Genomic DNA, 26,391 nt, shown 5'->3' on the forward strand with positions numbered 1-26,391 from the left:
GATATGTTGGAGGGTATGGAATTATGTGACCCCCGAGCCAAGCAGATAAGTAACTATACAAGACATCAGAAGGCAGTCCTGTACAGGGAAAGTTTTTTTTTTAATTTTTAACATTTTGTTGTATTTTTTATATATGTTCGAAGCCACCCAGAATGGCTGGGGCAGCCCAGCCAGGTGGACAGGGTATAAATAGTAAAAAAATTCATCAGAGAAATGTTGCAGGGTATGGCTTTAGCTGTTTCGGTGCTTACCTGCAAGGGATTCTTTGTGCTAATGGCTAAGACCTGGTATTTGAAGTAGCACAGCTCGCAGCTCCAAGAACCTCTCTCGCTGATCCAGCGAATCAGGCAGGGCTGGTGGGTGCAGCGGACAGACCCGTCGCAGCGACATGGGCTTAACAGCTCCCCCTGCAAGGAAAAGAGCACAGGAGAGTCAGGGAGGTCTTTGCTTATTGGCTACAGGCCTTAAGCTTCCTGGACCCCACTGCTGAGACTTCACAGAAGCTACCCATCCCTGTAGGAGTATCCAGTACCAACCATGACAAACCATCACCAAGAGGATTCTGGGTAACACCGGCCATCTCTAAGCCTACAGCCCATTAGGTCTCCTCTATTTAAGAAAAACCACCACCACCACACCACAGAAGCGAGCATGGTTCGTTAGTGCTACCTGCTTAATGTGCTGCCAAGGAGAGCAATTAGCATCAATATTTCAAGCTCGCTTGCAGGAAGTATTAATGATATGTTAGGGATATATGCCTGGACAAGGAAATTGCTGTGGATTCCTGTCAACTGGGGTGTGTGTGTGTGGGTGGGCACAGCAACAGGTCACTACTGGGTCTCTGGCCACGTATCCCAACAGCAGCAGAATCCCGTTGCTAAGAACACAGCAACAAAGGAGGAAAGGGACAGGCTGCAGAGAGTAAGCAAGCAGGGTAGTCAATGACTGGATTAGTCAATTGGTAAAGGAAATTAGAAGCAAGCTCTCAGGTGGCTGGAGTGGCCCTGCGGGTGCCCCACTGGTGCTTGGCATTACCTTAAACATGCACGCTTAAGTTGCTAACTTTGATATTGAAAGGAGGTAGGGAGTCATGTGGCTCCAGTGTGGTGTAGTGGTTAAGAGCAGTAGACTCGTAATCTGGTGAACCGGGTTCGCATCTCCGCTCCTCCACATGCAGCTGCTGGGGGACCTTGGGCTAGTCACACTTCTCTGGAGTCTCTCAGCCCCACTCACCTCACAGAGTGTTTGTTGTGGGGGAGGAAGGGAAAGGAGAATGTTAGCCGCTTTGAGACTCCTTCCTTCGGGTAGTGATAAAGCGGGATATCAAATCCAAAACTCTTCAAGGCTGGCTTGAGCCCCAAAATGGAAAACGATCGAGGTCCCAACTAAAGAAGAGTAGCAACTTAAGCTGATGGAATATGCGCTACTTGCGGACTTAACACATAGAACAAGAGAACAAGAAGAGCAGAGAAGATTGGAAAGTGTTTGTTTATTGAATATATGGGGGAAATTGTCTGCACTTGAAAACGTGGGCAGCATCCAGATAAATCCAACAGTATAAATAAGCTTTGATGGATGTAATAATGGAATACTGAGTGGTTCGGTTTATGTACAATATGCAGGGATTCATGATATGCAAAATGAACCATGGAAACAGAAGAAGGGAAGTCATTGATATTTTAAGGGTGTTTAAACGAGTATTCTAAATTGCGAAACAGAAAATTTAATAAAAATTATATATATGGGGAAAAAAGAATGGCGTGCCCCCAATAGCTGTCAGGGGGTGGGGCTTGGCAAAAACCTGGCGCTGGGCCCAAATAAAGAACAAGAGAAGGACCCACACTAGGGCCACACACAGCTGCTTTCTCTTCCAATTTAAGTGGGAAGCTTAACACACGAAAAGCCATGCTGGGCCAGGCCAGTGGCCCATCTATTCCAGCATCCTGTTCTCCCGGTGGCTGACCAGAAGGCCACAAAGAGCAAGACATGAGCACAACAGCACCCTCCCTATATCTCATCCATTTGGCCCTAGCTCGGAGGGCCAGTGGGAAGAGGGTGAGCTTTGGATATGGGAGACGCAAGTTCCAATCTCTCTCTAACGATAACTTTCCTGGGGATTGTCTTACAGTTCTGCTTCCCCTGTAGAGGCACTCCCCCCCCCCCAATTTGCTAACAGAAGCGGTCCTCGAATTCTGATGTCGACTCTTGCCTGCATGGGTGTATAAAAACTAGCTTAGTGTACACAAGGTAAAATTTACATTAGTAACTAGGACAATGTTTTCAACATTGTGATATATCACCAGCTAAACATTGTGATATACCGATCTATCACAATGCCTGAAATGATGGAGCTATGTAGAGGCAAATGGCCAGCTTCACGGTTTTTCTCACATTGTGATCTTTGCATAGCCCGCCCACCCACTATAATTTGTGATATATTGCCTGGTCAAAAATGGTGAAACTGATATCACAATGTGGTATCCAAAACCGGTTTTGGAGGATAATCAGTATGTCACCTAGCCCTGTTAAGTGACCCCCCCACACCTACTTTTGCCCCTGACCCTGCCCACCACTGGCATGTGGCCCTCAAAAGGTTCCCTAGAAGGAAATGTGGCCCTCGGGCTGAGGAAAAGTTCTCCTACCCCTGATCTAACACAGTAACAATAAGCAAGAGAACGAAACAGAATGATAAGCAAAATTAGAAGAACGTTTCAAAGTTTGGGAAAGAATTACGTCAGACCTTTGAGTGGCACAAAACTATTGGGAAGAAAAGCGGCTTTGAATAATTCAATTATGTCCCTATTGTTACAGTCTTGGGCCTCTGCGGAATTATTAAAAATCCAGCCTTCTATTTTCAGTCATTTAAGCAGGAAAGTGAGACAAGACAGGAGAAGATTTAAAAAGAGGTAAAGGAGATGGGGATGAGTTTGTGTGCAAGGAGTTAAGAGTGACGGTTCATGGCAGGTGCTGCTATGCACACCAGAAAGTAACAGGTTAAAAAACACATTGAGTTTTCATGAAATCCTCATGAAACTATACATCATGGTAGCATCACAAAGCCTTTTTTCTTGTGTATAGATGCTAGGTAAAGGTAAAGGGGCCCCTGACCGTTAGGTCCAGTTGCGGACGACTCTGGGGTTGCGGCGCTCATCTCGCTTTACTGGCCGAGGGAGCCAGCGTTTGTCCACAGACAGCTTCTGGGTCATGTGGTGAACCAGAGCAGCACATGGAAATGCCGTTTACCTTCCTGCCGGAGCGGTACCTATTTATCTACTTGCACTGGCATGCTTTCGAACTGCTAGGTGGGCAGGAGCTGGGACCGAACAATGGGAGCTCACCCCGTTGCGGGGATTCGAACCTCCGACCTTCTGATCACCAAGCCCTAGGCTCTGGGGTTTAGACCACAGTTGGCTGTGGATTCCCATCATGCCTACCACAATGCAATATGTAATATAATAAAAATTCCCAGTCTGGATCCTGGGCACTCCTTGCACCTTATTACATCTATCAAGTACCGTATTTTTCGCTCCATAAGACACACTTTTTTCCTCCTAAAACGTAAGGGGAAATGTCTGTGCGTCTTATGGAGCAAATGCATGGTCCCTGGAGCCGAATTGCCTAGGGGCCGAAAGCAGATCGTGCTCTTTTTTTTTACAAAGAGTGAAGGGGGTGTTGAAAGGAAGCCGCTGAACAGCTGTTCAGCAAGTGATGGGGAGAGAGATAAGGCTCCCTTTCCAGCCCCGCCCCCTTGCCCAGGCCTCCATTGTTGAATGCAGAGGGAGGCTGTTTGTTTCCCCAGCAACATGTGACTGGCTGATTAGATTATCTGTCTGGAAACTGTAGAAATGGCTGTAGAAGCTAGAAGCTGCAGAACTGCGAGTTGAACCCCATAAAAATGGGGCTTTTCCTCTTTGAAAAAGAAGCTGCACCAGTTTCAGCTGATCCTCAAAAAAGCAGGGCTTTTCCCTTTGCAAAAAAAGCTGCACCACTTTCAGCTGATCCTCAAAAAGCAGGGCTTTTCCCTTTGCAAAAAAAGCTGCACCACTTTCAGCTGATCCTCAAAAAGCAGGGCTTTTCCCTTTGTAAAAAAAGCTGTACCACTTCCAGCTGATCCTCAAAAAAACAGGGCTTTCCCCCTTTCCTCCTCTAAAAACTAGGTGCGTCTTATGGAGTGAAAAATACGGTATATGCCCCTGTTGTCTGAGGCTCAGAGGATGGGTCTGACATCCAGGGCTTTCTCCATAATGGTACCTTGGAAACTCCTTGCCAAAGGAAGCCCATCATAGAAGTTTGCTCCTAAATTTTAGCCACTGTATTAGGAAGGCCATTGGCAAGGATATTGTGAAGGGGTGGCACATCTGTCAATCTACATGCTAGTTTTGCACCGTTTCCCAATGCTCTGCACATAGAAAGCCTAACAAGTCTAAGTCTGCATTGCAACTTTCATCAGGCCATGTGGACACTCATTTCTGATCTTCAAACCACCACCCTTTTCATGCAATCATGTCGTTCCCACATGATTTCTTCATTGTTGCCAGTGGGGAACCTTCAGCCCATAAGGCTGTCTTGGGCTACTAGGGGTTCCAATTTGACCTGCTCAGCCATTTTTGTGAAAGCACCCCGCCTGTCAATCAGGTGACACCATCCTGATGGCAACTGATGGCTCGGTACAATGGGTAAAGCCAATCCCTGCAGAAAAGCACTATCGAACCAATCAATCCTGATCAGTTCAGCTGCTCATGCCAGTTTCCCAGAGGCAACCGGAGCGCACAGCCAATCCCTACAGAAAGTGTGATGAACATGAACACACACACCAGCTGATATGTGGGGTGGTTCAATCTTCAGTGTTTGCTAAACACAAATAAAGCAAACATGCTGTGCAGAGGGCTGCTAACACTGTGTCTTCCAGATGTTGCTGGACTCCAACTCCCATCAGCCCCGGTCAGCAAGGGATGATGGGAGCTGGGAGGCCAATGGCAGAGGGCACCACTTTATAAATCAAAGTCTTGTTCTGAGCAGTGGGAAAGGGGCAGAAGGGTAACTGAGCAGACACTGCCTTGATCTCATGGGATGCTGCTCTTTTAGCTGCCAGAAAGTGATGCTGGCGATCTAGCAAAGAATATGGGGCAACAAAGGACTCCTCTCACTAGGTGATTTAAACAGTGCCCCCCCAGGAGAGGGGGCTCCCTCCGTGCAGTTGCTTATTTCTACACCCTCCCAGGTTCTAGGGCTAGAATTAAATGAAAAAAGAATACAAAAGAATAAAAAAATTGGCCCTCCCCACCCCCAGGTGGTGCAGCTGCTATGTGCCACTGTGCTCACAGCCTGGGTTGACTGAAGCACAATAATGCAGAATCAAATTGGAGGATGGGGGGGGGGGACACAGAGTTCCTAAATTGGGTCACTGTATCCAACAAAGGGAAAACAGGAGGAGTGTCTGGCTTTTCTCCTTAATCCGCTGCACACTTTGCTTGTCTGCCCTCCTTGCAACCCCCACCCCACCCCACCCCACCCCACCCCTCCACAGAACCATGGCGGCAGTTCAGGGCACGCTTAAGCAACTGCAGGAAGCAGCAGGCTGGGGTGGCCATTTGGAGGATGTAATTAACTGAGATGGGGGGGAGAGAGAGAGAGAGAAGGGTAGCAATGCTGCAGGAAGCCGTACACAAGGAGTGGGTTGGAAAGAGCAGGCTCTGAAATCACAGGAGAGACACGTTTCCCATTGTTTTAGGAAGGGGGAGGACGCAGGCTCTGCTCACAGAGGCCCTGCAGCTTCCCACCTCCCGACATTCCCTGGACTTTATTTGTAGATGCCATGGATGGGAGCAACCATCACGTTCCAGAGAAGCCTTCGTTTCAAAAGACAAGGGCAGGCTCCTAGTCCTTATGGATGAGATGACAAGCTTCGACAGGTGAAGGAAGTGACGGTGATAGGCCAGGAGAATGTGGGAGGAGCTTCCAGTGAAAACAACAACAACAACCCTGTAGCAAGGGGAGCCAGCACAAAAGATAAAGACAGGCCCTCTCTGGTCCAGTTTCAATGGGGGCACTGTCACCAATTCTCTGTTCCCTGCACCCCCCCCCCAGGGGGCCAGAGGGTGGAAGATGAAACTGCAGGCAGGTTGACAAGAGGATGGTAGCATGACTGCCCCCAAATCCTCTAGTTTCTGGGACGCAAGATATCCCAAGAGCCAATTCCCCGGCACGAGCTGCTATAAAGCTTTCAGGTCCATAGCACGCAGGCCTGACTTGTCACTAAGATGGTCAGCTTGTGTCTGAGCTTCACAAGATGGAACACACACACACACACTCCTTCCATCACATACAAATAGTGTCTCTGGGTAAGAGTTAGGCTTGACCCCTTCTCTCTAACAGCATGTTTTCTAGAGGCAGCGAATGTCCTGTTCTTGGAGATCCTGGTGCCTTCTGCTTCAAAAGCACGTGTCCTCCTGTTGCAGAATGATGACCCTTTCCTTCATATGTTCAGTTTTAATGATAATATGTTTTACAATGGCTTTAAAAAAAGAAAAAGGAAAGGAAAGGGGGAAGCAATGATACGAGCCAACAATATTGAGTACTGCTATATTCTTGAGGCTCGGGGTGGTGGTGGAATGCAGATCTTCCTGACTATAACTCACTAAGCAAATAGAAAAGAAACTCACATTTTGTGCACCAAAGGCCAAGTCGTCTTGTTTTGCGCTCCCCACTTCCTCCCCAAGCAATGGAGAAAACTCAAGGTTGCCTTTGCACCAAATGTTTCCTTTGGAGGAGGAGAGCAATTTATGGTGCCTTCATGGGTTGAATAGTTATTCTAGGGCAGGAATGTCCAACAGGCAGATCGTGATCTACCAGTAGATCATTGGACGTCTGTGGTAGATCATTGGCTCCCCCCAAAGAAGCTGATCAACTTTGTCTCCCCTAAAAAGCTCAACAACTTTCCCCATCACCCCTAAAAAACAGGGTTTTCCTTCTCCCCAAAAAATCTCAACATCTTTGACCTGAACCCCTAAAAAAACAGGGCTTTCCCTCCTAAAAAAAAATCTCAACAACTTTGACCTGAACCCCCAGATCACTGTCAGTTTTTAACTCTGTGAGTAGATCACGGTCTCTTGGGAGTTGGCCTCAGAAGCAAGCACACAGGCAGGCAGGTAGGCATTGCTAAGGACACAAGGAGGGCCCGGCTGGATCACGCAAAAGCTCCCGTCTAATTCCAGCATTCTGTTTACACACTGCCCACGCAAATGACTCCTGCAAGGCCCACCACCAAGATATGAGTGCAATAGCACATGGGAACTGGTATTCAGAGGCACACTGCTGGTGGTACTGGAAGTAGCAAACAGCCACTCTGACCAGCAGCTGCTGATAGTCTTGTCCTTATTGCCTATCCCAGTAAACAGGTAAAGGTAAAGGGACCCCTGACCGTTAGGTCCAGTCATGGACAACTCTGGGGTTGCAGCGCTCATCTCGCTTTACTGGCCAAGGGAGCCGGCGTACAGCTTCCGGGTCATGTGGCCAGCATGACTAAGCCGCTTCTGGCGAACCAGAACAGCACACAGAAATGCTATTTACCTTCCCGCCAGAGCGGTACCTATTTATCTACTTGCACTTTGTGCTTTCAAACTGCTAGGTTCGCAGGAGCTGGGACCAAACAACGGGAGCTCACCCCTTCGCGGGGATTCGAACCGCCGACCTTCTGATCGGCAAGCCCTAGGCTCTGTGGTTTACACCACTGCGCCACCCGTGTCCCTTAGCCAGCATGCTCGGAGTTCAATACCATCTGTGTATCATTTCTATATAATTCTCCGGTCAGCTATTACTAGCCACTGCTTGCCGTCAATGACCAAGCCAGAACAAACCTAAAGAAAGGGCAGTAAACCTGATTCATAACAACAAATTCAGATCTTCAGCATGAGAAGTACTATTTCACGGAACACTCTCTTTTCAATTAGTTCTAACCAGGCCATAGGGAACAGGAAATAAAGATTTCTCCCTTTCCCCCAAACATATATGGATCTGAGCTTTAAAATAACAACAACAGCCATGTAATCAGCAGGCAGTCACTGGCTGTCGATGGGGAAAATGTTAGTCTGTGGTGCATTCATTACAATACGAACGGGGCCATCAATTGTTCATCTAAATCAATTCTCCGCTGTATGATTATTACCATGTGATATCCACATTGCTTGGCTTCTCTTGATTTTAGATGCCATGACGTGGGCCCCTCTGGTATAATGGGGTCTGTTTCACACTACAGGAAAAATACTGGGTATTAGAAAAAGGAGAATGCAGAGAAGCAGAACGAATTCTCTGCATCTGTCTCCACTGTGGAAGAAGTAAGGCAGATTCCGATGCCTGAACTAAGTTTCTTAGGTAAGGAGTCAGAGGAACTGAGATAAACGGCGATGACAAGAGACAAGTTTGAGGTCTTATTGACAAATTTTAAAAGGACAAATCACTAGGTCTGTATGGCATCCGTCCGAGAGTTATAACAGAAAGATATAACTTGTCCCAAAGAACAATCTCTATAACCAAGGACAGGGAAATGATTAACCTAACACCAATTGTGAAAAGGGGATGGAGGTGGGATCCGGGAAATTTCAGGTCAGTTCTAGGAAAACTGGTAGAAAGCATTATTAAAGCTAGATTTTCCAAGTGTGTAGAAAAACAAGTCTTGCTGAGCAGAACCAGCATGGCTTCCACAAGCGTAAGACTTTAAGGTGCTTCCAGGTGGATATTTATTGTGGGATGAGTGTTCCTCATGCATGCAAAGTTCTTGCAGTATCCACACAATGTCATCGGCGTCAAAATGACAGTCCCTATTCCTGTCCCTACCCCCCACCCTTCATTTAATCCAGATTCACTCTTTCTGGGGGAAATCCAGTAAGTTTAAAAACAAACAAACAACTGGTGCCAACAACCCATTTGTGATTTCTGAATGAACCAGTTATAATATTAAGCCCCCATATGAAAGCACCCCAAGTAGCCTTTTAAAGTTTTTTCAGAGTGTCAGATGTGGGTGGGAGGGAGAAAGGTGTGTGAATACAGTAGCCCTTGTGTACTCAAGACTTTCAGTAGGCTTTCAATAAAGAAGAAGAAGAAGAGTTTGGATTTGATATCCCGCTTTTCACTACCCGAAGGAGTCTCAAAGCGGCTAACATTCTCCTTTCCCTTCCTCCCCCACAACAAACACTGTGAGGTGAGTGGGGCTGAGAGACTTCAAAGAAGTGTGACTAGCTCAAGGTCACCCAGCAGCTGCATGTGGAGGAGTGGAGACACGAACCCGGTTCCCCAGATTACGAGTCTACCACTCTTAACCACTACACCACACTGGCTTAAAGACATAGTATCATAGCATTGTAAAGCTGGAAGGGACCAAAGGGTCATCTAGTCACTCCCTGCAACGCAAGTCTCTTGCCAAAGACTCCCGAGTACTCTTAGCAGTCATGGTATAAGAGAGCAGGTCCTCTTTTGGATCAGTAACTGGGTAAAGAACAGGAAGCAAACAGTAAGAATAAACTGACACTTCCTACAATGGAAGGAGGTAAGAAATGTGTGTCTATGTCCCTCTGCTAAGTGCTGAATGCTGGAAGGTTCAGAATGGACAAAAGTGAGCCAGTGTGGTGTAGTGGTTAAGAGTGGTAGACTCGTAATCTGGTGAACCGGGTTCGCGTCTCCGCTCCTCCACATGCAGCTGCTGGGTGACCTTGGGCTAGTCACACTTCTTTGAAGTCTCTCAGCCCCACTCACCTCACAGAGTGTTTGTTGTGGGGGAGGAAGGGAAAAGGAGAATGTTAGCCGCTTTGAGACTCCTTCGGGTAGTGATAAAGCGGGATATCAAATCTAAACTCTTCTTCTTCTCTCTTCTTCACACAGCACAGTTCAACTATGGAATTCGCTACAGCAAAATGTACTGATGGCCACCAACCAAGACAGCTTTAAAAAGGGTTTAGCTGAATTCATGGAGGATTTCTTTATTTAACAAAAGGTATATGATCGCTTGATTGCAATAAAACCTCTAAGTGGCTGATAAAAAGAGTAAGACATTAAAATTATCCATAAAAGACAGTTAAAAACAGGATTTTAAATTAAAATAGTATAAGGGGTATCAATGGCAGCTATCTATGATGGCCATGTGTCACCTGCAGCAGCAGAGGCAGTAGGTCTCTATATACAGTTGTACCTTGGTTGTCAAACGGCTTAGTTGCCGAACAAATTGGCTCCCAAGCGGCGCAAACCCAGAAGTGAGTGTTCCGATTTGCGAACGTATTTTGGAAGCTGGACGTCCAACGCGGCTTCCATGGCTTCCGATTGAGTGCCTTGGTTTTTTAACCATTCTGGGAGTCGAACGGACTCCCAGAACGGATTAAGTTTGACAACCAAGGTATGACTGCACTAGTTTCTAGCTATCGCAAGGGGACAGGAGGGCAGTTGCACCCAGATCTTGCTTGCGGGATTCCCAAGAGGCACCAGGTTGCCCCTGTGAGGACAGGATGCTGGGCTTTTTGGTCTGATCCAGCACAGCTCTTACGGGTCGTTTCCACCGCCCTTCTGCTTATTAGCTTTCTTTCTGAAGATGCCTGTGCATTCCCACGTAACTCCCTCCGTCCATCGTGTGCCAAACGGGATTCGCCCACTTCCCTCCCGCAGGTGAGGCTGGAAGCCCCCAAACCTCACAGCCCTCCTCTGAACCCATTGCTGCACGCAACAGAGTCTCTTCCCTGAAAAGGTGCGCTGGGGACTCATCTACCAGCTCAGGCCAGGAACATACCATTGGTACGGCTGGCTATTGTAATCGGCAATTTCACGGCTGGCTAATTCCCTTTGCTGCTGCCTTGCTTACACACTCTCTCTCTCTCTCTCTCTCTCTCTCTCTCACACACACACACACACACACACACACACACACACAAAACTTACCCGCAGAGCTGCAGGGCTGCCGACAGCACATGGGATGTGGGAGGCAACAGTGGAAACATTTCAGGGGCTCGCAGCATGGCGCATAGACCTGCTGGCTCTGCTCAGTTCCGCTCCTCACCTCAAGCTACCTGCTGCTGCTGCTGCTGTTTCCGCCACAGTGAAAGGGAGCTTGGTCTAAGGCCTATCTAGATTGCTGGTGTAGCTCTGGAGAAGAGCATCTGATTTGCAATGGGGAAGGTACCAACGTCCATCCCCGGCATCTCCAAGGCCCAGGGGCCCAGGAAAGGCCCTCCTTTCTGCACCCACTTACTCGATACCACTCTCTCTCTCCCTGGGCAATAGGGTGGCTGGGATCAGGCCAAGAAATAAAGGGCGGGCCAGCAAGCAGAGGCTGCTCCTTGCCACCATTGTAAAATTTTAGGGTGCACACACATAGCAGACACGCAATCCGCAGAAAAACAACCCTTCAGAATTTAGGAAATATTCCCCGAAAAAAATCACACTTTATTTTAGCACACAGGACAATCCCAAATGCTATCTTGGCTCTCCAAATGACTCTTAAAATATTCCCTCTGCAGAAGGAAATCTCTTGGGGAAACCTTTCCCAATCAGTCTTCCATTTACGAATCCTTCAAATCCAGTCTTAAAGGCATGGTTTTTTTTTTGTACGAATTGGGTAGGTCTGTGACCTGGATTCAAGAACTAAGGCATTTACCATCTCAAAGAAATGTCCAGGTTGGCCAGGTAATTTTCAGTCAGCGAGCATTATCTTGACAAACAGGAGACAAGCCAAACTCTCAGATTTCTGTTGTAGACCGTCTCTTTCTGTGAAACATGTATGATGCTTTTTGAGTGGTCTTGGCTAAGGGGCTGGGAAATTTCAAAAGTTTTTGAAGGTTCTTGAACACATTTGTCCTGGGTCCTCGCCTCCTTGCAAAGGGTGGGGATGGGGACTCTGCTGCAACAGGAAAATGAATATTTTCCTTGCTTTCCTTCTACTGGTTCCTGCCTCCAGCCATTTTCCTCTGTCCAATCATGGACTTAGGGGACTCAGAATCCTTTGGGGAGCTGGGCTGCAACAGTGAACCCCGTTTTTTTCTACAACACCACTGTCACTCGCTGGCATGCCTAGCTGCTTCCAAAGAGCAGCTACAGAGCAGTGGGGACGACCCACACAAGGGAGCCCAAACCCACCAATGGGTCCTCTTGCTAATTCTGGTGTTTGTGGTGTCTTGATGGCAGCTAGACATGGATTGGTATAAGTGCGCCCTTTTCAGGTGATGGATCTCGGCAGCTATGCAGTAGCAACGAAAAGCCAGCCCTATCTGTGCAACCAGGAGGGCTCATAACCTCTGCCAATCTCAGGCATAAAAGTTGCATGGTCTAAGGTAGCTTTGCTGTGCTCAGTCCCAGTTCAAAAGTTGCATAACTGGAGGGCTCAGGAGCCTGAGCTACATGCATGGTCTAAGGTAGCTTTGCTGTGCTCAGTCCCAGTTCAAAACTGCCATGATGGCTCATCAGCACCATGAATTAACACCCCCCAACAAGATGCCATTTTCCCGTGCTACTAAGCTCTTTCCAGATGTTGCAACATCCACACTGCCAACAGCAGGAACACCAGAGCAGTTTGGACTCTGGGCAGCCATGACAGGAGGGGGAATTGCCATGTATAGATTCAGAGGCACAGGAATGCCTATTTTCCTTCCTTTGTTTTGCTTCTCTTGCAGAGAAGAGGAGGATCAAAAAGTTATCTGTGGCCCACAAGTCCTGACTGCTTGAAATCCTGCCCGGTTCCTCTTCTGGCTTCTGAAATTTCACTTGGCGTTGCACAAACACACACGCGTGCACACAGCACTGCCAAGGCCATTAATTAATTAAATGTAGAAACAATACAGTAAATAAAAAAAATTACTCTGCACCCAGAAATTCTAGGGCACTGCTTTAAGACCCAGGAACATTTAAAAAAGAAGTTCTCAGGATGCTGAATTCTGCGCCCAACAGAATGACTCATTCCCTGCAATGAGTCTATTGTCTGCAAAGCTTCTGGTGACTCTCGTCTATGCAAGCCAGTTTTCCACTTGAATGGCATAACTGCAGAACAAATAAACACCGTCTTCCCTAAGACGGCACTGAGTTCTGTGCCATTCTTTAAGTGTGCAGTGTGCTTTGGGTGTGTGGGGTGTGTGAAAGTTGACCAGGGTCTACTGGCGATTTGCAGTAGATCTGCAAGGGTTTCTATCTCTCAACTGTTTCACAACAGCAACAAGAAGACAACCAATGCCACCTACATTAGGCTGCAGAAATAGCGAGCCAGGAGTGAATTTGTGTGTGAAAGGCAAGTTGCACTGGGTGTCCAAAGGCCAGCACCCTGTTCACGTGTCACTAGCGGTGGTGCATAAATGTCAGTGTGCTAGCACTGCGCACACATCACAGGTGGACGTACATGCCGGTGCCCCATTAAATGGTGTCTGAAATTAGCCAGGCGCCAGCCATATATTGCAACTAGCTATTGACCACGTTTTGCCAGAAGCGGCTTAGTCATGCTGGCCACATGACCCAGAAGCTGTACGCTGGCTCCCTCAGCCAGTAAAGCGAGATGAGCGCAGCAACCCCAGAGTTGTCTGCGAATGGACCTAACGGTCAGGGGTCCCTTTACCTTTTATTGACAACTTGCGACCAATTGAATATGCTTGGGCTCCAGGATGGGGATTATTGGATCTTGACTGTTTTCACACACTAATGCCCCACCTTGTAGAATTCTATCCGTTATATTTTATCTGCACATTCAGAATTAATTTCTGGAACCAAAATGCTTTTTCTGTGCAGCCTGAGCAGGAGCAATGTTCTAGTTAACAGCTGTAGCTTGTCTTCGCTTCCCCCACCCCACTGCCCTGCACACAGTTGTGAAGAATATTCTTATTTTATGAATGGTCCGTGTCACCATTCAGAAAAAGAGGTCGCAATAGGTCAATAGATATATGGACTGTCCCTGGATAAATTGACTTTTCTTCTTAAAGTTCTCAAAGTTCTTAACCTAGCTCAAAGGTTGTCATCTGAACCAGCCAGATGTTCAACTGATAATCACACGTCCATCATTTGAAAAATGAGACCTTAGAGCCGTCTTGCCCCAAAATGGCAGCTAGACATTCCATTTGGGCGACTAACTTTGGTTTAAGGAGCCATCTGGTGCCTACCTTATATATCTGAGTTTCTAACACTTCCCACACCCCCATCGTACTGATGCAGGTTAGGCGACAACCGCAGCACAGCAATAATATGGGGCCTGTGGGGCAGGTTAGCCCCAGATGCTGAAGGTTCCCTCTCCCCCCTGTTGTGTGCTTTTCCAACAGAGAAGGTTCCCTCTCCCCCCCCCCGTTGTGTGCTTTTCCAACAGCAACTACACCATAGTGACAGCGCAGAATCAGACCACTGTTTTTGGACCACTTGACAGCAAGGCCTCACCAAGACTCTGAGTAGCGGTACGCATACAACTTTAAGGCTGTCATTCCCTCAGGCAAAAGAACTGTCACTTCAATGTTCTGTACAACTTCTGGCAAACTCTTGGCACTAAATACATGTTAAATGGTAGTAAAGCAAGCCCTCGCGCAGAGGTTGTAGTTATGCCCTCCAAGCAACAGTAGAAGTTGTGGGTCGGCCATTTTGGTTCTCCAGAAAGGCCAAGAAGTTTTGGGAGCCCTGTTCTTAAGGCAACGCTGACTTTTCCCCCAGCTGGTCCACCCCCAATTGTCTTTCGATCTGCAAACGGAATGACATGCCCTCCAACATCTCTCTGATGAAAATAGGGACGTCCCATTCCACAATGATAATATTACTATTTATACCCTACCCGTCTTACTGGGTTGCCCCAGCCACTCTGAGCAGCTTCCAACATATATAAAAACGTAATAAAACATTGAAAAAACTGCCCTATGCAGGATTGCCTTCAGACGGCTTGGGGGCCAGATAACTCCATACCCTCCAACATTTCTCCAATGGAAATAATGACATCCTAAGGAAAAGTGGGACATTCCAGGATCAAATCAGAAACCAGGATTGCTTCTTTAAATCAGGGATGCCCCTGGAAAATAGGGACACTTGGAGGGTCTGGAATTACCAGCCACTGAACTAAAAGAAGATTTGGATTTAAGCTTGACTACTTGGCCTAAAATCCAAATATTCCACTTGCTTGTGGATTAACTGGGTTTCAACCCTCCCTGCTGTTGCCCCTTGGCGGCCACTTGTTTCTACGCCACCATCTGGCTATAGAAATTCACTTCCTGGCTGAAAGAGCCACCCCTCATCCCAAGATGGCTAGGGACATGGGGAGCTGCCATCCCATAAGGTACTGTCTACACTGATCGGCTGTGGCTCTCCAGGGTTTCAGACATGGGTAATTCTTCCCTGGGTCCAGGGAAGCTTGGACCCAGAACCTTGTACCACTGAGCTACATCCTTTCTCCAAATACACAAATACCAAATACACCAATGCAGAATTTGAGCTAATCATTAGTGATGTAATTAATATACAGGAAGAGGAAGAAGAAGAAGAAGAAGAATTAACATTGCAAATCTTCTCAGTATTTAGCCTGAAACATTGGGGTACTCAGGTTCACACTGAAACTATGGAAATAGGAGCACAGGTCCATTGATCCTTTTGTAAATACTTCTTAGGCTGGAATGCAGGAAAATGATTTTGTATATATTGTTGCATGATGTTTTATTGATTATTATTTTTTTGGAAAAAATATTGTGAGCCACTTCCCGATGAAAGGAATGTGGGGCATGAATTATTAAAAATAAACATAAAATTTAAAAAATTCAACTCCAGGTTGGGCAAAAGCCTTTGGAGTGGCAGTGGGACATTAATATGCATTCATTTCATCATTATTAATATTCCCTCAATTAACACTTGCCTCCAGGCGTCCCCTAACTCAGTTGCTCAGCACCGCCAGCTTCCAGAACAAGTTCAGCCAGGACTGCTCCGGGAGGAAAAGGTGAACGCATAGGTCTTACCCATAAGCAATGAAATTGTGGGCTCTGGCAATGCAAAGCAGGATGTGACAGCAGAACGATGGGACAGAGAGCGCCTTAAAACCCTCGCCCTGATTCTTCAAGGGCTAATCTTTCATCCAAGCTTCACCAGCAAGGCAGCCTCCACGTGCTGTTGGACTCCAAATCCCATCATCCCCCAGCCAGCACAGCTATGCAGGTTGGGGCAGATGGGGAGTTGGAGTCCAACAAGACATGGCGGGTACCAGGCTGCCAGAGACTGCTTTGGCCTTCCCTTCACCCCTGAAGGTCCTCCACACTGAGAGCCAGTGTGGTGTAGTGGTTAAGAGTGGTAGACTCCTAATCTGGGGAACCGGGTTCGTGTCTGCACTCCTCCACATGCAGCTGCTGGGTGACCTTGGGCTAGTCACACTTCTTTGAAGTCTCTCAGCCCCACTCACCTCACAGAATGTTTGTTGTGGGGGAGGAAGGGAAAGGAGAATGTTAGCTGCTTTGAGACTCCTTCGGGTAGTGATAAAGCGGGATATCAAATCCAAACTCTTCTTCTTCTCTTCTTCTTCCCTGGTCATTCTCCCTCCACAATTTCTTCTCTCTCTGGTTGCCTTGTTCCATCTTTCCCTTATCCACTCCTTTTCCCCAGCTCTCCTTTTTTTCAGCAGCCTACCATTCCACAGCTACTAGAGGAGAACACAGGTGGGTGGCAGAGCACATCCTTCGCATGCAGGAAGAAGAAGAAGAAGAGTTTGGATTTGATATCCCGCTTTTCACTACCCGAAGGAGTCTCAAAGCGGCTAACATTCTCCTTTTCCCTTCCTCCCCCACAACAAACACTCTGTGAGGTGAGTGGGGCTGAGAGACTTCAAAGAAGTGTGACTAGCCCAAGGTCACCCAGCAGCTGCATGTGGAGGAGCGGAGACACGAACCCGGTTCCCCAGATAACGAGTCTACCGCTCTTAACCACTACACCACACTGGCTCAAAGTTCCTGGCTCAATTCCCGGCATCTCCAGGCAGGGCTAGGAAAGACTCTCCTGCCCCAAAACCCTTGCCAGGCAGTGCGGACAATACCGAGCTAGATGGATCAGTGATTAGGTTACGTAAAAGTTTCCAATACTGCTCTACTCCACTGGCGGCATCCCAGAAACGCGGGTGCTGGTTACGTGGCGCTCTGCACACGCTCAAAGGCATGGCCTCCTTTTTCCGGGGCGGAACCCAGGCAGCGAGAATGTACACCGATTCCACTTTAGCCTTCCTTGCTGATTGGCTAGCCAAGCCTCCCACAGGGACAGCTCTGCGTGGGATGGAAAACGTTTTGCCCGCTGCCCCGAAGACAGGATGGTAAGTCAAGCCTACAATTAAAGTGACATTTCAGTGTGCATTGTGCCTCACCAATGACTCATTCCTCCACTGGACGCCACTCCCTGCAAAGCTTCTGGGGACTGTAGCCTATGGAAGCCGGTGAACGGAAAAAAGGGGCCTCCCTTTGGCCACACAGCTGCTCCGCACATCGCAGGCTGGGCCAAAATGCCTAGATCCAAGTCCTACCCTCAACCACCAAGCCTCAACAGCAGAAAAAAAGTCATTTGAATAGCCTGCATGAAATAATATTAATTTTTTAAAAAAACAACAACCGCAAAGCAACTGGGAGGATGGAATGAAGGGTGCACACTTGTGTGTGTTGGATAACGTAAAAATTAAAATATTTCAACGGTGTTTGGAAAGGTAAGGAAAGCACAGCATCATGTGAGCTTTTACATTTTTTTTTATTTATTCGTTGTAAAACGAATCCCTTAGGCGTTGTATGCCGACCCCCCAAAAAAGCAAAATAAAAATGTAACCATAAAGCCATACTTCCATAAAGACACAATAAACTTGAGAAGCAACCATATTTAAAAAAAAAAAACCAGCAGCAACAACACAACATATGATGCACAGCACAAAACTAAAAAAAGCCAGCATACACTAAAACCACCAACCATACCAAAGGGACTTAAAGGCAGATCATAAAAGGCCTGGGACAACAACAGACAAGCCTTAATTTGATGCTGCAAAGATAGCAATGCAGGTGCCAGGCAAGTTTCCTTTGGGAGAGTTTTCCAAAACTGGGATCCCGCCTATTAAAGAGGCCCTGAGTTATCAGCATAGTAGGTTACCTCTATTTCAGCCCTCAGTCCGCGGTGGAAGCACCTTAATGATCCTTATCAATAATTTGTGCATCACAGAAAAGCAACAGGTCATGGTTTAAGTCGGCGACCTGGGCAACTTTGCTCCTTCCTTCTAGTGCACGGAGGAAACAACAGTCCTTGACTAAGTGTCCTATCCAAACTAGTGCTTGTGGTTTCTTTCACCGCAACAAGCCGCCGGCTACAGATCATGGTTTGCTTGTCATATGACAGTGAACTCCATACACTAGTTCCATACACTATCTAGAAGTATCTGTAGGCATTAAGTTGCTCGGTGTCTAATTGGCTCTGCAAAATGGCAGCAGTAGAAAGTTTGCTGACACCTCCCACCTAACTGCTTCCCACACTGAAGATTCGATTCTGGCACCCAAACGTCCAAAACATTGTTTCAACCCATACCTACTTCCAAAAAGCAGAGCCCATGAGTCCTGAAACGTGGCTTTTTGTTGCATTCCAGAGAGACGTTTCTCTTCTATCTATAGGCACTACAGAAAAAAACATCAGACACTAAATCCAGACTTCCAAGGCCCTGCTGGCATCTCTGGTTATATGTGAGGTGGATGAGTTAGGAGGAAAATGACAGTCTATGTTGGTAATGGGTAGCCCAGGTGTGGGAAATTTATGTCCCTCCAGATGTTGCTGAACTACAACACCCATCATCCCTAGCAAGCATGAACAACAACCACAGATTCCCCACACTTGGGGTAGCCACCACAACAAGGATGTGGTCTAGACCTTTCTGCAGAAGTGCAATATATACAAGTGCAATAAATAAATAAATGGATCCAATGATGTTCCTTGTTGCCATCACGGTTTGCAGCGATTCATGGTTCTGATTTCTAGCCTAAACCCATAATCCAGTCAGGCATGCTTAGAGGGCCGGATTTATGATCTAAATCTATTTGCTATCCGTTTTGGGGTGTGTTATATCTTGTACTCACAGCTTTCTCGCCCCTTTTGATCTATCTGTAGAAAATGCTCTTATGCGCCCTCTCTCAGACACAACATATTCACATTTAATCTTTCCTCATGAGGGAAATGGTTCGTTCCTCTAATCGTTCTTGTCGCTCTTCACCGAAACCCTTCCAACTCAAAGTGAGGGGCCTGAAGAAAACAACACTTCCCAATGCCAGGCTGGGAGACATGGGTTCAAATCATTCAGAGCTTAACTAACTGCAGGATAACGCCAAATAGCTCGGAGCTGCTCAGTCGGTAGAGCATAAGACTCTTAATCACAGTGTCATGGGTCTGAGCCCCACTTTGGACAAAAGATTCCTGCATTACAGGGAGCTGAACTAGATGACCCTTCCGGTCCCTTCCAACTCTATGATTCAATGATTCTAAGATGGCAGACATTAGATCTTACAACCATAGGCGCAGTGGAAACTACTATCACTAAGGCCTGCCTGACCCAGAACATTTTATAGTCCTTTCTGGTGAAAGAACCAAAGGCAAGTGAGAGTAGGCATGTCAAACCATGGCACAGAATTATTTCATTATCCAGAGAAGCCTCTTACCTGCAGACTGAGAGTAGCTTGCTATGTGGGGTAGATTCCCAATCCTAGCCTTAGGGCAGGAATGGAGAGCCTGTGGATTCCAGATCTTGTTGGACTCCAGATCCTATCAGCCCCAGGCAGCAGTTGCTAAACTGTCCCTAATTCATTCATAATATTCCTAAATAATCAGATGCTATACAAAACTTAAGCACCTGCTTTGCAGGTTAGCCCAGCTAGCTAAGGACCCAGCATTCCCAGGCTGAGTCCTCTGAACTTTGTAGCAAGGAATATTCATTTGTTCGTTTGTAAGCATCAAGTTCCAATTAATTTTTCCACAATCCTGCCACTTGCTTCTCAGAATACATACTCTCCTTCTGGCCCTCCCCTGAAGCCAGCAACACTTTCCTATTTCAGGCTGCTGTCCTGAGCCAATCACAGTCAATTCGATAGTTCAGGGCAGGCCTTTCAACCTTTAATTTATCCTCATTGTTAAGCCGAGTGCTTTTTCATACATTATGCAGAGGGAAACCTAGGTTGGTCACCAAGTGTGCACTCAACAGGGAAGCCTGCAGCCCATCGCAGGTCTGGCTAGCATGCCTCCACAATATACATGTTTGCAAAACACCTGCTTGTTGCAGCTGCATGCATACGTACACAAACATACATCTAAACAATGCAGTATGTCATGGGTAGGCAAACTAAGGCCCGGAAGCCTGATCCGGCCCAATCGCCTTCTAAATCCGGCCCACAAATTAGTGTGTTTGTACATGAGTAGAATGTGTGCTTTTATTTAAAATGCATCTCTGGGTTATTTGTGGGGCCTGCCTGGTGTTTTTACATGAGTAGAATGTGTGCTTTTATTTAAAACGCATCTCTGGGTTATTTGTGGGGCATAGGAATTTGTCCATTTTTTTCCCTTCCGAAATATAATCCGGTCGCCCACAAGGTCTGAGGGATAGTGGACTGGCCCCCTGCTGAAAAAAGTTTGCTGACCCCTGCAGTATGTGAAGCGGCCCCAGTCGGCACCACCCTAAGGCATGGAGAGGCAGACTGAATGCCATTAACTAGATCTCACATGGGTTAGCCCTGGCATGGATGATGCTTTTAAAATAAAGAGCTGGCGCAGAGCTTGTGCGGAAGAGACAAGCCAAGCTGGAGGATCCCACAACTGCTTTTTCACAATGGAATGAAAGCCCCCAATAGTAACAAAGGTCAAGTCCTAAGCCTGTTATGCTATGCATGCTTACTGGGGTGGGAACCCAACTGAATACAGTGGGGCTTACTAGAGAGTAAAAAGAGACACAGGATTAGCCTGTAAGGGAGGCAGAGCAGATGCTAGTGTGTCACATGCCAACAGGGAAGTTCTCCTGCACAAGCTCCATTGAAACAAAGGGGGCTGCACAAGCATGCTAACTGGGTACTACCTCAAGTTAATTATTGGAGGGCGGGGTGCCACTTGGTTCTTGTCCACAGTCACCAAAATGTCTTCAGCTGACCATGTATTATTTCATTACTTTGAAAGAGCTGAGACTTGGCACTACTAACAGGTCCCAGGGGCTAAATGCCAGCGCATCGTGGCTCAAATTAAGCCGCAGAGACACCATCCAGGTCATGGCAGGCCAAGAGCAAAAGAAAACGGAACTCACATCATTTACAATAAGTGCACATTCATGCTAATAAATGGCCACATGGAGGTGTGATTATATGGATACAGAACAAAAGCCAATTGACTGTATATATACATATACTCATAGAAAATCTCCACATCTAGACTCTTCTTCCAACCCCAAATCAGGCCCATTTTTACAAATGTACTATGTGTGAAATATGCACACATATATATTTGGAAATGTGAATTCAACTACACAGAGAGAGAGAGAGAGAGAGAGAGAGAGAGAGAGCGTGTTACCAATGCAGGAAGTGAGCACAGATAAACACAGGAGCTTCTTCACAAGCACATACACAGATGTGGAAATCTTCAAATATTTCCCAAATCTGAATGTGCAGACAAAGGGAAATGTATAATTATTATTCCTGCCCATCAAATTAGAACAGATGTGCGTATAGCCACAGAAACATAAAACCAACCATACTGGACACACACATACACCAGCACAGCCACCTGAGTTTTCATATAAAAATAAATAAAAATAAAAAATTGTCCAGTGGCACTATGGGTTTCCATAGTTCACAATCATTCAGTATAATGATGGATGCAAACAAAGTGCCCATCCTTTGCACAACTGACCCCTTTCCTCAAAGGTGTGCAAGGTGGGGGATCTGAAAATGGATTTTCTGCGTGGGCTACCAACACTCCCAACTTCTCCCTGTACCTTCATCTCAGCTGAGAATTATAAACAACCCATCCACGGAAAGTTCAGCTGCCTCTCTCCAGCTCACACCACCAAACTCTTCACCTACGGGGCTTCATCTTCCTCTCCTGTACACAAAAACACGCAGACCACTTAACACACGATGAGAAACTCCTTGACACACTTCAACTTTCCTATTTTTGAGGGGGCAATACTAAGTGGACGAGCACAAGCTTTGCTCCAGGTCATCTCCACTGAAAATGATCAGGTAGCAAGGGAAGGGAAGACTCCTACCTGAGATCCTGGGCAGCCACTGCCAGCCTGAGGCGAAAAGCGCTGGGTGGAGATGATCAAACAGCCTCATCTAGTCTTATATGCACATAAATCAACTCTTCCAAAGTGATTCCGAGCTATAATAGCAATCACAAGCACGGAAACAGAGCGCTGGTCGTTCCAGGTCAACTTTTTAAAAGTGCAATTTTATTGGGCTCCACATCCTTTTTTAAACCATTCCTAAAAGTGACCGACTTCCCCCAGTATAACCTTCAATGTTGCCACTGGCATGGTGTCTTCCTCGAGGGCCCTTCACAAACATGACACTTCTCTCCTTACTGTGCGCCAAGCTGCTCGCCTCTGCCCCCCCCCCCGCTCACCTTGCCAAAAAAGACTTTCACCTGCAAACTCTGGCATCAAGAGCTTGACACAATACTCCCCAGACCAAACTTCTCCAAGTGCAGCAGTGCAAGCACATTCTGAATACACCCTTTCTCGTCCTAGACAACCCGCATGGGGGAATTGTCAATATTAAATACTGTGGCTGCCTGATCTCCGAGAACATGATTAATTACGGGTTCTACCACACACACACAAAATTAATCTTCACTCCAGCTTCTGTCTGTATTAAAATGAGTTCCCACGAGGGAAGGATGAAGCAGCCCAGTGTAAGGATAGGGCCCTGCCTCTCACATCTTCCAGCATCCCCAAGGATTTCAAAGGTAAACAATGGCCACCTTTTCCTTTTATCCTCCAAAAAATGCTACAAGCTATGTCAACTTCGTACATTCTAGCTCTCCGTAACTAGGGCATTGAGACCCTTAGGAAGATGCTCCCATTGTCTACAGTACGGTTTCTGATGCACAAGGGGGGGGGGAGAGAGAGAGAGAGAGAGAGAGAGAGAGAGAAAGACACAGAGACGCACACACAATCAGTCCCCCTTTGCAAACTGGTGCTCTCCTCTGTGTGCATTTCAAAAGCTTCAGCCCAGGCCGCTGGTGTGACCATTCCTGAAATGTCTGAAATAGCCTGCTTATTGCAGGAAAACACCTCTTTGCTGCAAGAGGTGGCAACAGAGATCAGTAGGAGGCATGTCTCTGAGCCAACCAGACTATTCCTGGAGGTGTGGTCTTCTTCCCAAGTTCAGCTTTTAAACACCCCTGCCGCTTGCTGTCTGCCGGAATTCCAAAATTCTCCATCATATACTGTTCCAGCAGCTAATTACAGTCTTCTTGTCTTCTTGAAACAGCTCTCCCCCACCCCACCACCCCTCCGCCTTTGCACTATTCAAAGAAGAAGCCTCCTTCTTTGTCTTACAGCACAGAAAACCATCTCTCTGCACTCCTTAAGGCAGCTGTTTTGGGGGGAGGAGGGAGGAGAAATTCCTGGAGATAAGAAAACAGGGCACATTCAAACACCCATGCAAGTAAAAGGGATTCGTGTTGCGGATCCTCTGCATGCTTACTCCAAATCTCACCACGTATGCTCAGTGGGAGAGATTACTCCTTGGTAAAGTGTGCTAAGGATGGCAGCTTCAAGCTCTGGTCCCTTCCTGCTTAGAGAAATGCAACCTTTCCAAGCATCCCAAACACCACATACCTTTTGGTCCGTGCAAGGAGGGGCCTTGTTTATAGTTTCAAAGTACTCTCCAGTCGCCAAATGGCAATGCAACCCATATCTACAGGTGACACCCTCCCACAGACTGCTAGCTACGTATATGACCGTGGTGACAGGCAGGCGATCGTGTCTCAACAAAAGCTAGCCCAGGTTCCACATCCTCTACATCAGGGTTTCCCAAACTTTTGGGTCTCCAGCTGTTGTTGGGACTACAATTCTCATCATCCTTGACCACTGGCCCTGCTAGCTGGGGGTGATGGGAGTTGTAGTCCAACAACAGCTGGAGATAGCAGTTCGAGGAAACCCTGCTCTACATGTATGCTGCTTCCCCATATACCCAGTTCCCAAGAACCATAGTCACCTGGGCATACAACAAGCGAATGGAAGCTGTGGTCCTGCAGATGTTGTTGCACTACAACTCCAATAATCTGGGGCTGATGGGAGCTGGACTCCATTAGCATCTGGTCCCCCTTCCTGGTGTACAACATTTCCTAAAAGGGTGTCATGCCACCAACTTGGCCAATGTTACTGTAGCATCATTAAGTCTCTCCCATATGCACCCCACAGCGCACACCCCAGTCTGTGCTCCTATATATCAAATCACCTGGCATGGCACCCTGGAAGCTAAGTCACAAGTCGATGGTCTGGCCCACCCACTGGCCAAGATGCTACTGCCCTCCTCCCTTGGGTCAGCGTCTCTCATACCCAGATCATCTGCAGCCTTGACAGCCACTTCATAAGTGAAGAACGTGGTCCACACTTTGGGAACTTCGTTGATGAGGTGACAACCAACATCCTTGGCCTTGTATAAGTGTGTGTGTGTGTTTCATTTCAGCCCAGATCATCTGAAACCATGCCCCTGTTTTTAAAGGCCAAGTAGGCAATACAGGCCACACCTGAGGTGGGGAACCTGTGGCCTCTCCGATGCTGTTGGACTCAAGGGATGATGAAGTCCAGCAAAATCTGGCGGCCCACAGGCTCCTGGTCCCTGGCCTACACCTGGGTTTGCTCACTCTCCTCCCTGGTACCCAGATCCTCTGGCATCCCACCACCAGGTTGGTACCTGGGCACCCCCACCACTAGGTCAGGGTGCCAGGGGCAGGGGGATCTTCCTCATATTCAGCTGCACCCCACACTCAGCCCGCTGCAAACCCCCCACCAGCCCCTCCCCCGCCGCATTTCTGCCCCACTGACCTGCTCTGGTCCCTGGAAGCAAATCCGGCACTGCGGGGTCCTCATGCCACTATCCAAGCTGCTGCTAAGCGACACCGAGTCCAAAGCTCCCCCCGCCCCGCCCGACGCGGGCTGCTGCCCGGGCTGTTGCCCGGGGGGTTGGGGTCGGGGGTCCTTCTCCTCCAGGGCCAGGCTCCGCGGCCGGGTCTCGGCGCCTCCGCCGCCGTAGTATTCGGCCTCATCGTCCTGCCGGGCCGAGCAGTCGGCGAATGGGGGCCAGCCGCAGCCGCTGCCGCCCAGCGCCCCGCGGCTTCCCCCGGCTCCCGGCTCGGGCTCCGGGCGGCCCCGCCGCATCAACACCAGCAGCTTCAGCTCGTTGAAGAACATGCGGATCCGGTACTTGAACATCATTTACCTCCCCCGGTGGCGGCGGCAGCAGCAGAAGCAACGACGGCGGCAGCGTTTAGCTTTCTTGGGGGGCGGCAGGAGGGGGGGGCGGTGGAACGAAAAGGGTAAGGGGCCAAGGGCGCTTAGCTGTGCCCCTGCCCCGCATTGGGGGCCGGGGAAGAAGCGGAGGAGAGGAGCGGCAATGGGGAGCACCGGGGGCCGCAGAGGGGAGAGCGGGGGGCCAGCCTCGGGACCCACATCTCGGGCACAAAAGGCGCCGGCGATGGGAGAAAGGAAGGCTGCGTGTTTACAGGTGTGTGCAGGGTACCCGGGGTGATGGGGCGCAGGAAAGGAACGAAGGGGAGCAGCCGGTGGAGAAGAGAATAAAGGCCTTACGGAGGGGTGATGGCGAGAGGGTTAATCTTGGGACCGGGGAGTCTATTGCTGGGGGGGGGGGGTAGGATAAGGGCAGGGGGGGTGAGGAGGGGGTACGACGGGCGGGCCTGGCCAGAGGCGCAGGGGATGCGCTGGGGCGAACGCGGAGGCGCAAAGGCGGCAGTGGTGGGCGAGAGGCGCGCTCCGCTCCCTCCCGGGGTGGGTCTGCCTCCCCTAGGACGCGGCGCGTTCCGTAGGTCCCTCTCGGACCCCTCTCGGACAGCCCGCGTCCGGATTCCCTGGGGCCATGGCTGGCAGCGCGAGAGAAAAGCTTTCCCGGCGTCCGGGGCCTTTGATGCGAACGGCTCCGCAGAGGAGCGCGGAACGGGGGCCGGGTGGGTGGAGGCGACCGAGGCTCCAGCAGCCAGCGCGCCGCGAACGGTCCTTCTCCTCTCCGCTCTTCCGCTGCTGCCGGGCGCGGACGAGGCGACTCTTACTCTCCGGGACGTGTAGCACGTCTAGCTGCCGCCGCCGCCGCCAGGCCCTAGTCCGCCTCCTCCCCTCGGGGGGCTGGCTGGGCAGCTGCAATCGCAGGCGGCTCTTTTGTCTGCAGAGCTACGGGCATGTCCGCTCCCTCCTGCAGCCGCAGC

At 48.5% G+C, this 26,391-nt stretch overlaps 1 protein-coding gene across 1 annotated transcript in view; it reads right to left on the reverse strand.

The window, feature by feature from the left end:
- The window catches only part of MARCHF9 (membrane associated ring-CH-type finger 9), a 38,223-nt gene extending 12,488 nt beyond the window's left edge, over positions 1-25,735 (reverse strand). Inside the window, exons 1-2 of the mRNA XM_033138471.1 lie at positions 25,001-25,735; positions 252-407 (exon numbers count right to left, since the gene is read on the reverse strand). Of these exons, the coding sequence (XP_032994362.1) occupies positions 252-407; positions 25,001-25,390 (546 nt within the window). The 5' untranslated portion in view covers positions 25,391-25,735. The remainder of the gene's footprint in view (positions 1-251; positions 408-25,000) is intronic.
- Between the last annotated feature and the right edge of the window lie 656 nt (positions 25,736-26,391).

Source organism: Lacerta agilis, chromosome 2 (genome assembly GCF_009819535.1).
Source record: "Lacerta agilis isolate rLacAgi1 chromosome 2, rLacAgi1.pri, whole genome shotgun sequence".
Classification (NCBI taxonomy): Eukaryota; Metazoa; Chordata; class Lepidosauria; order Squamata; family Lacertidae; genus Lacerta; species Lacerta agilis.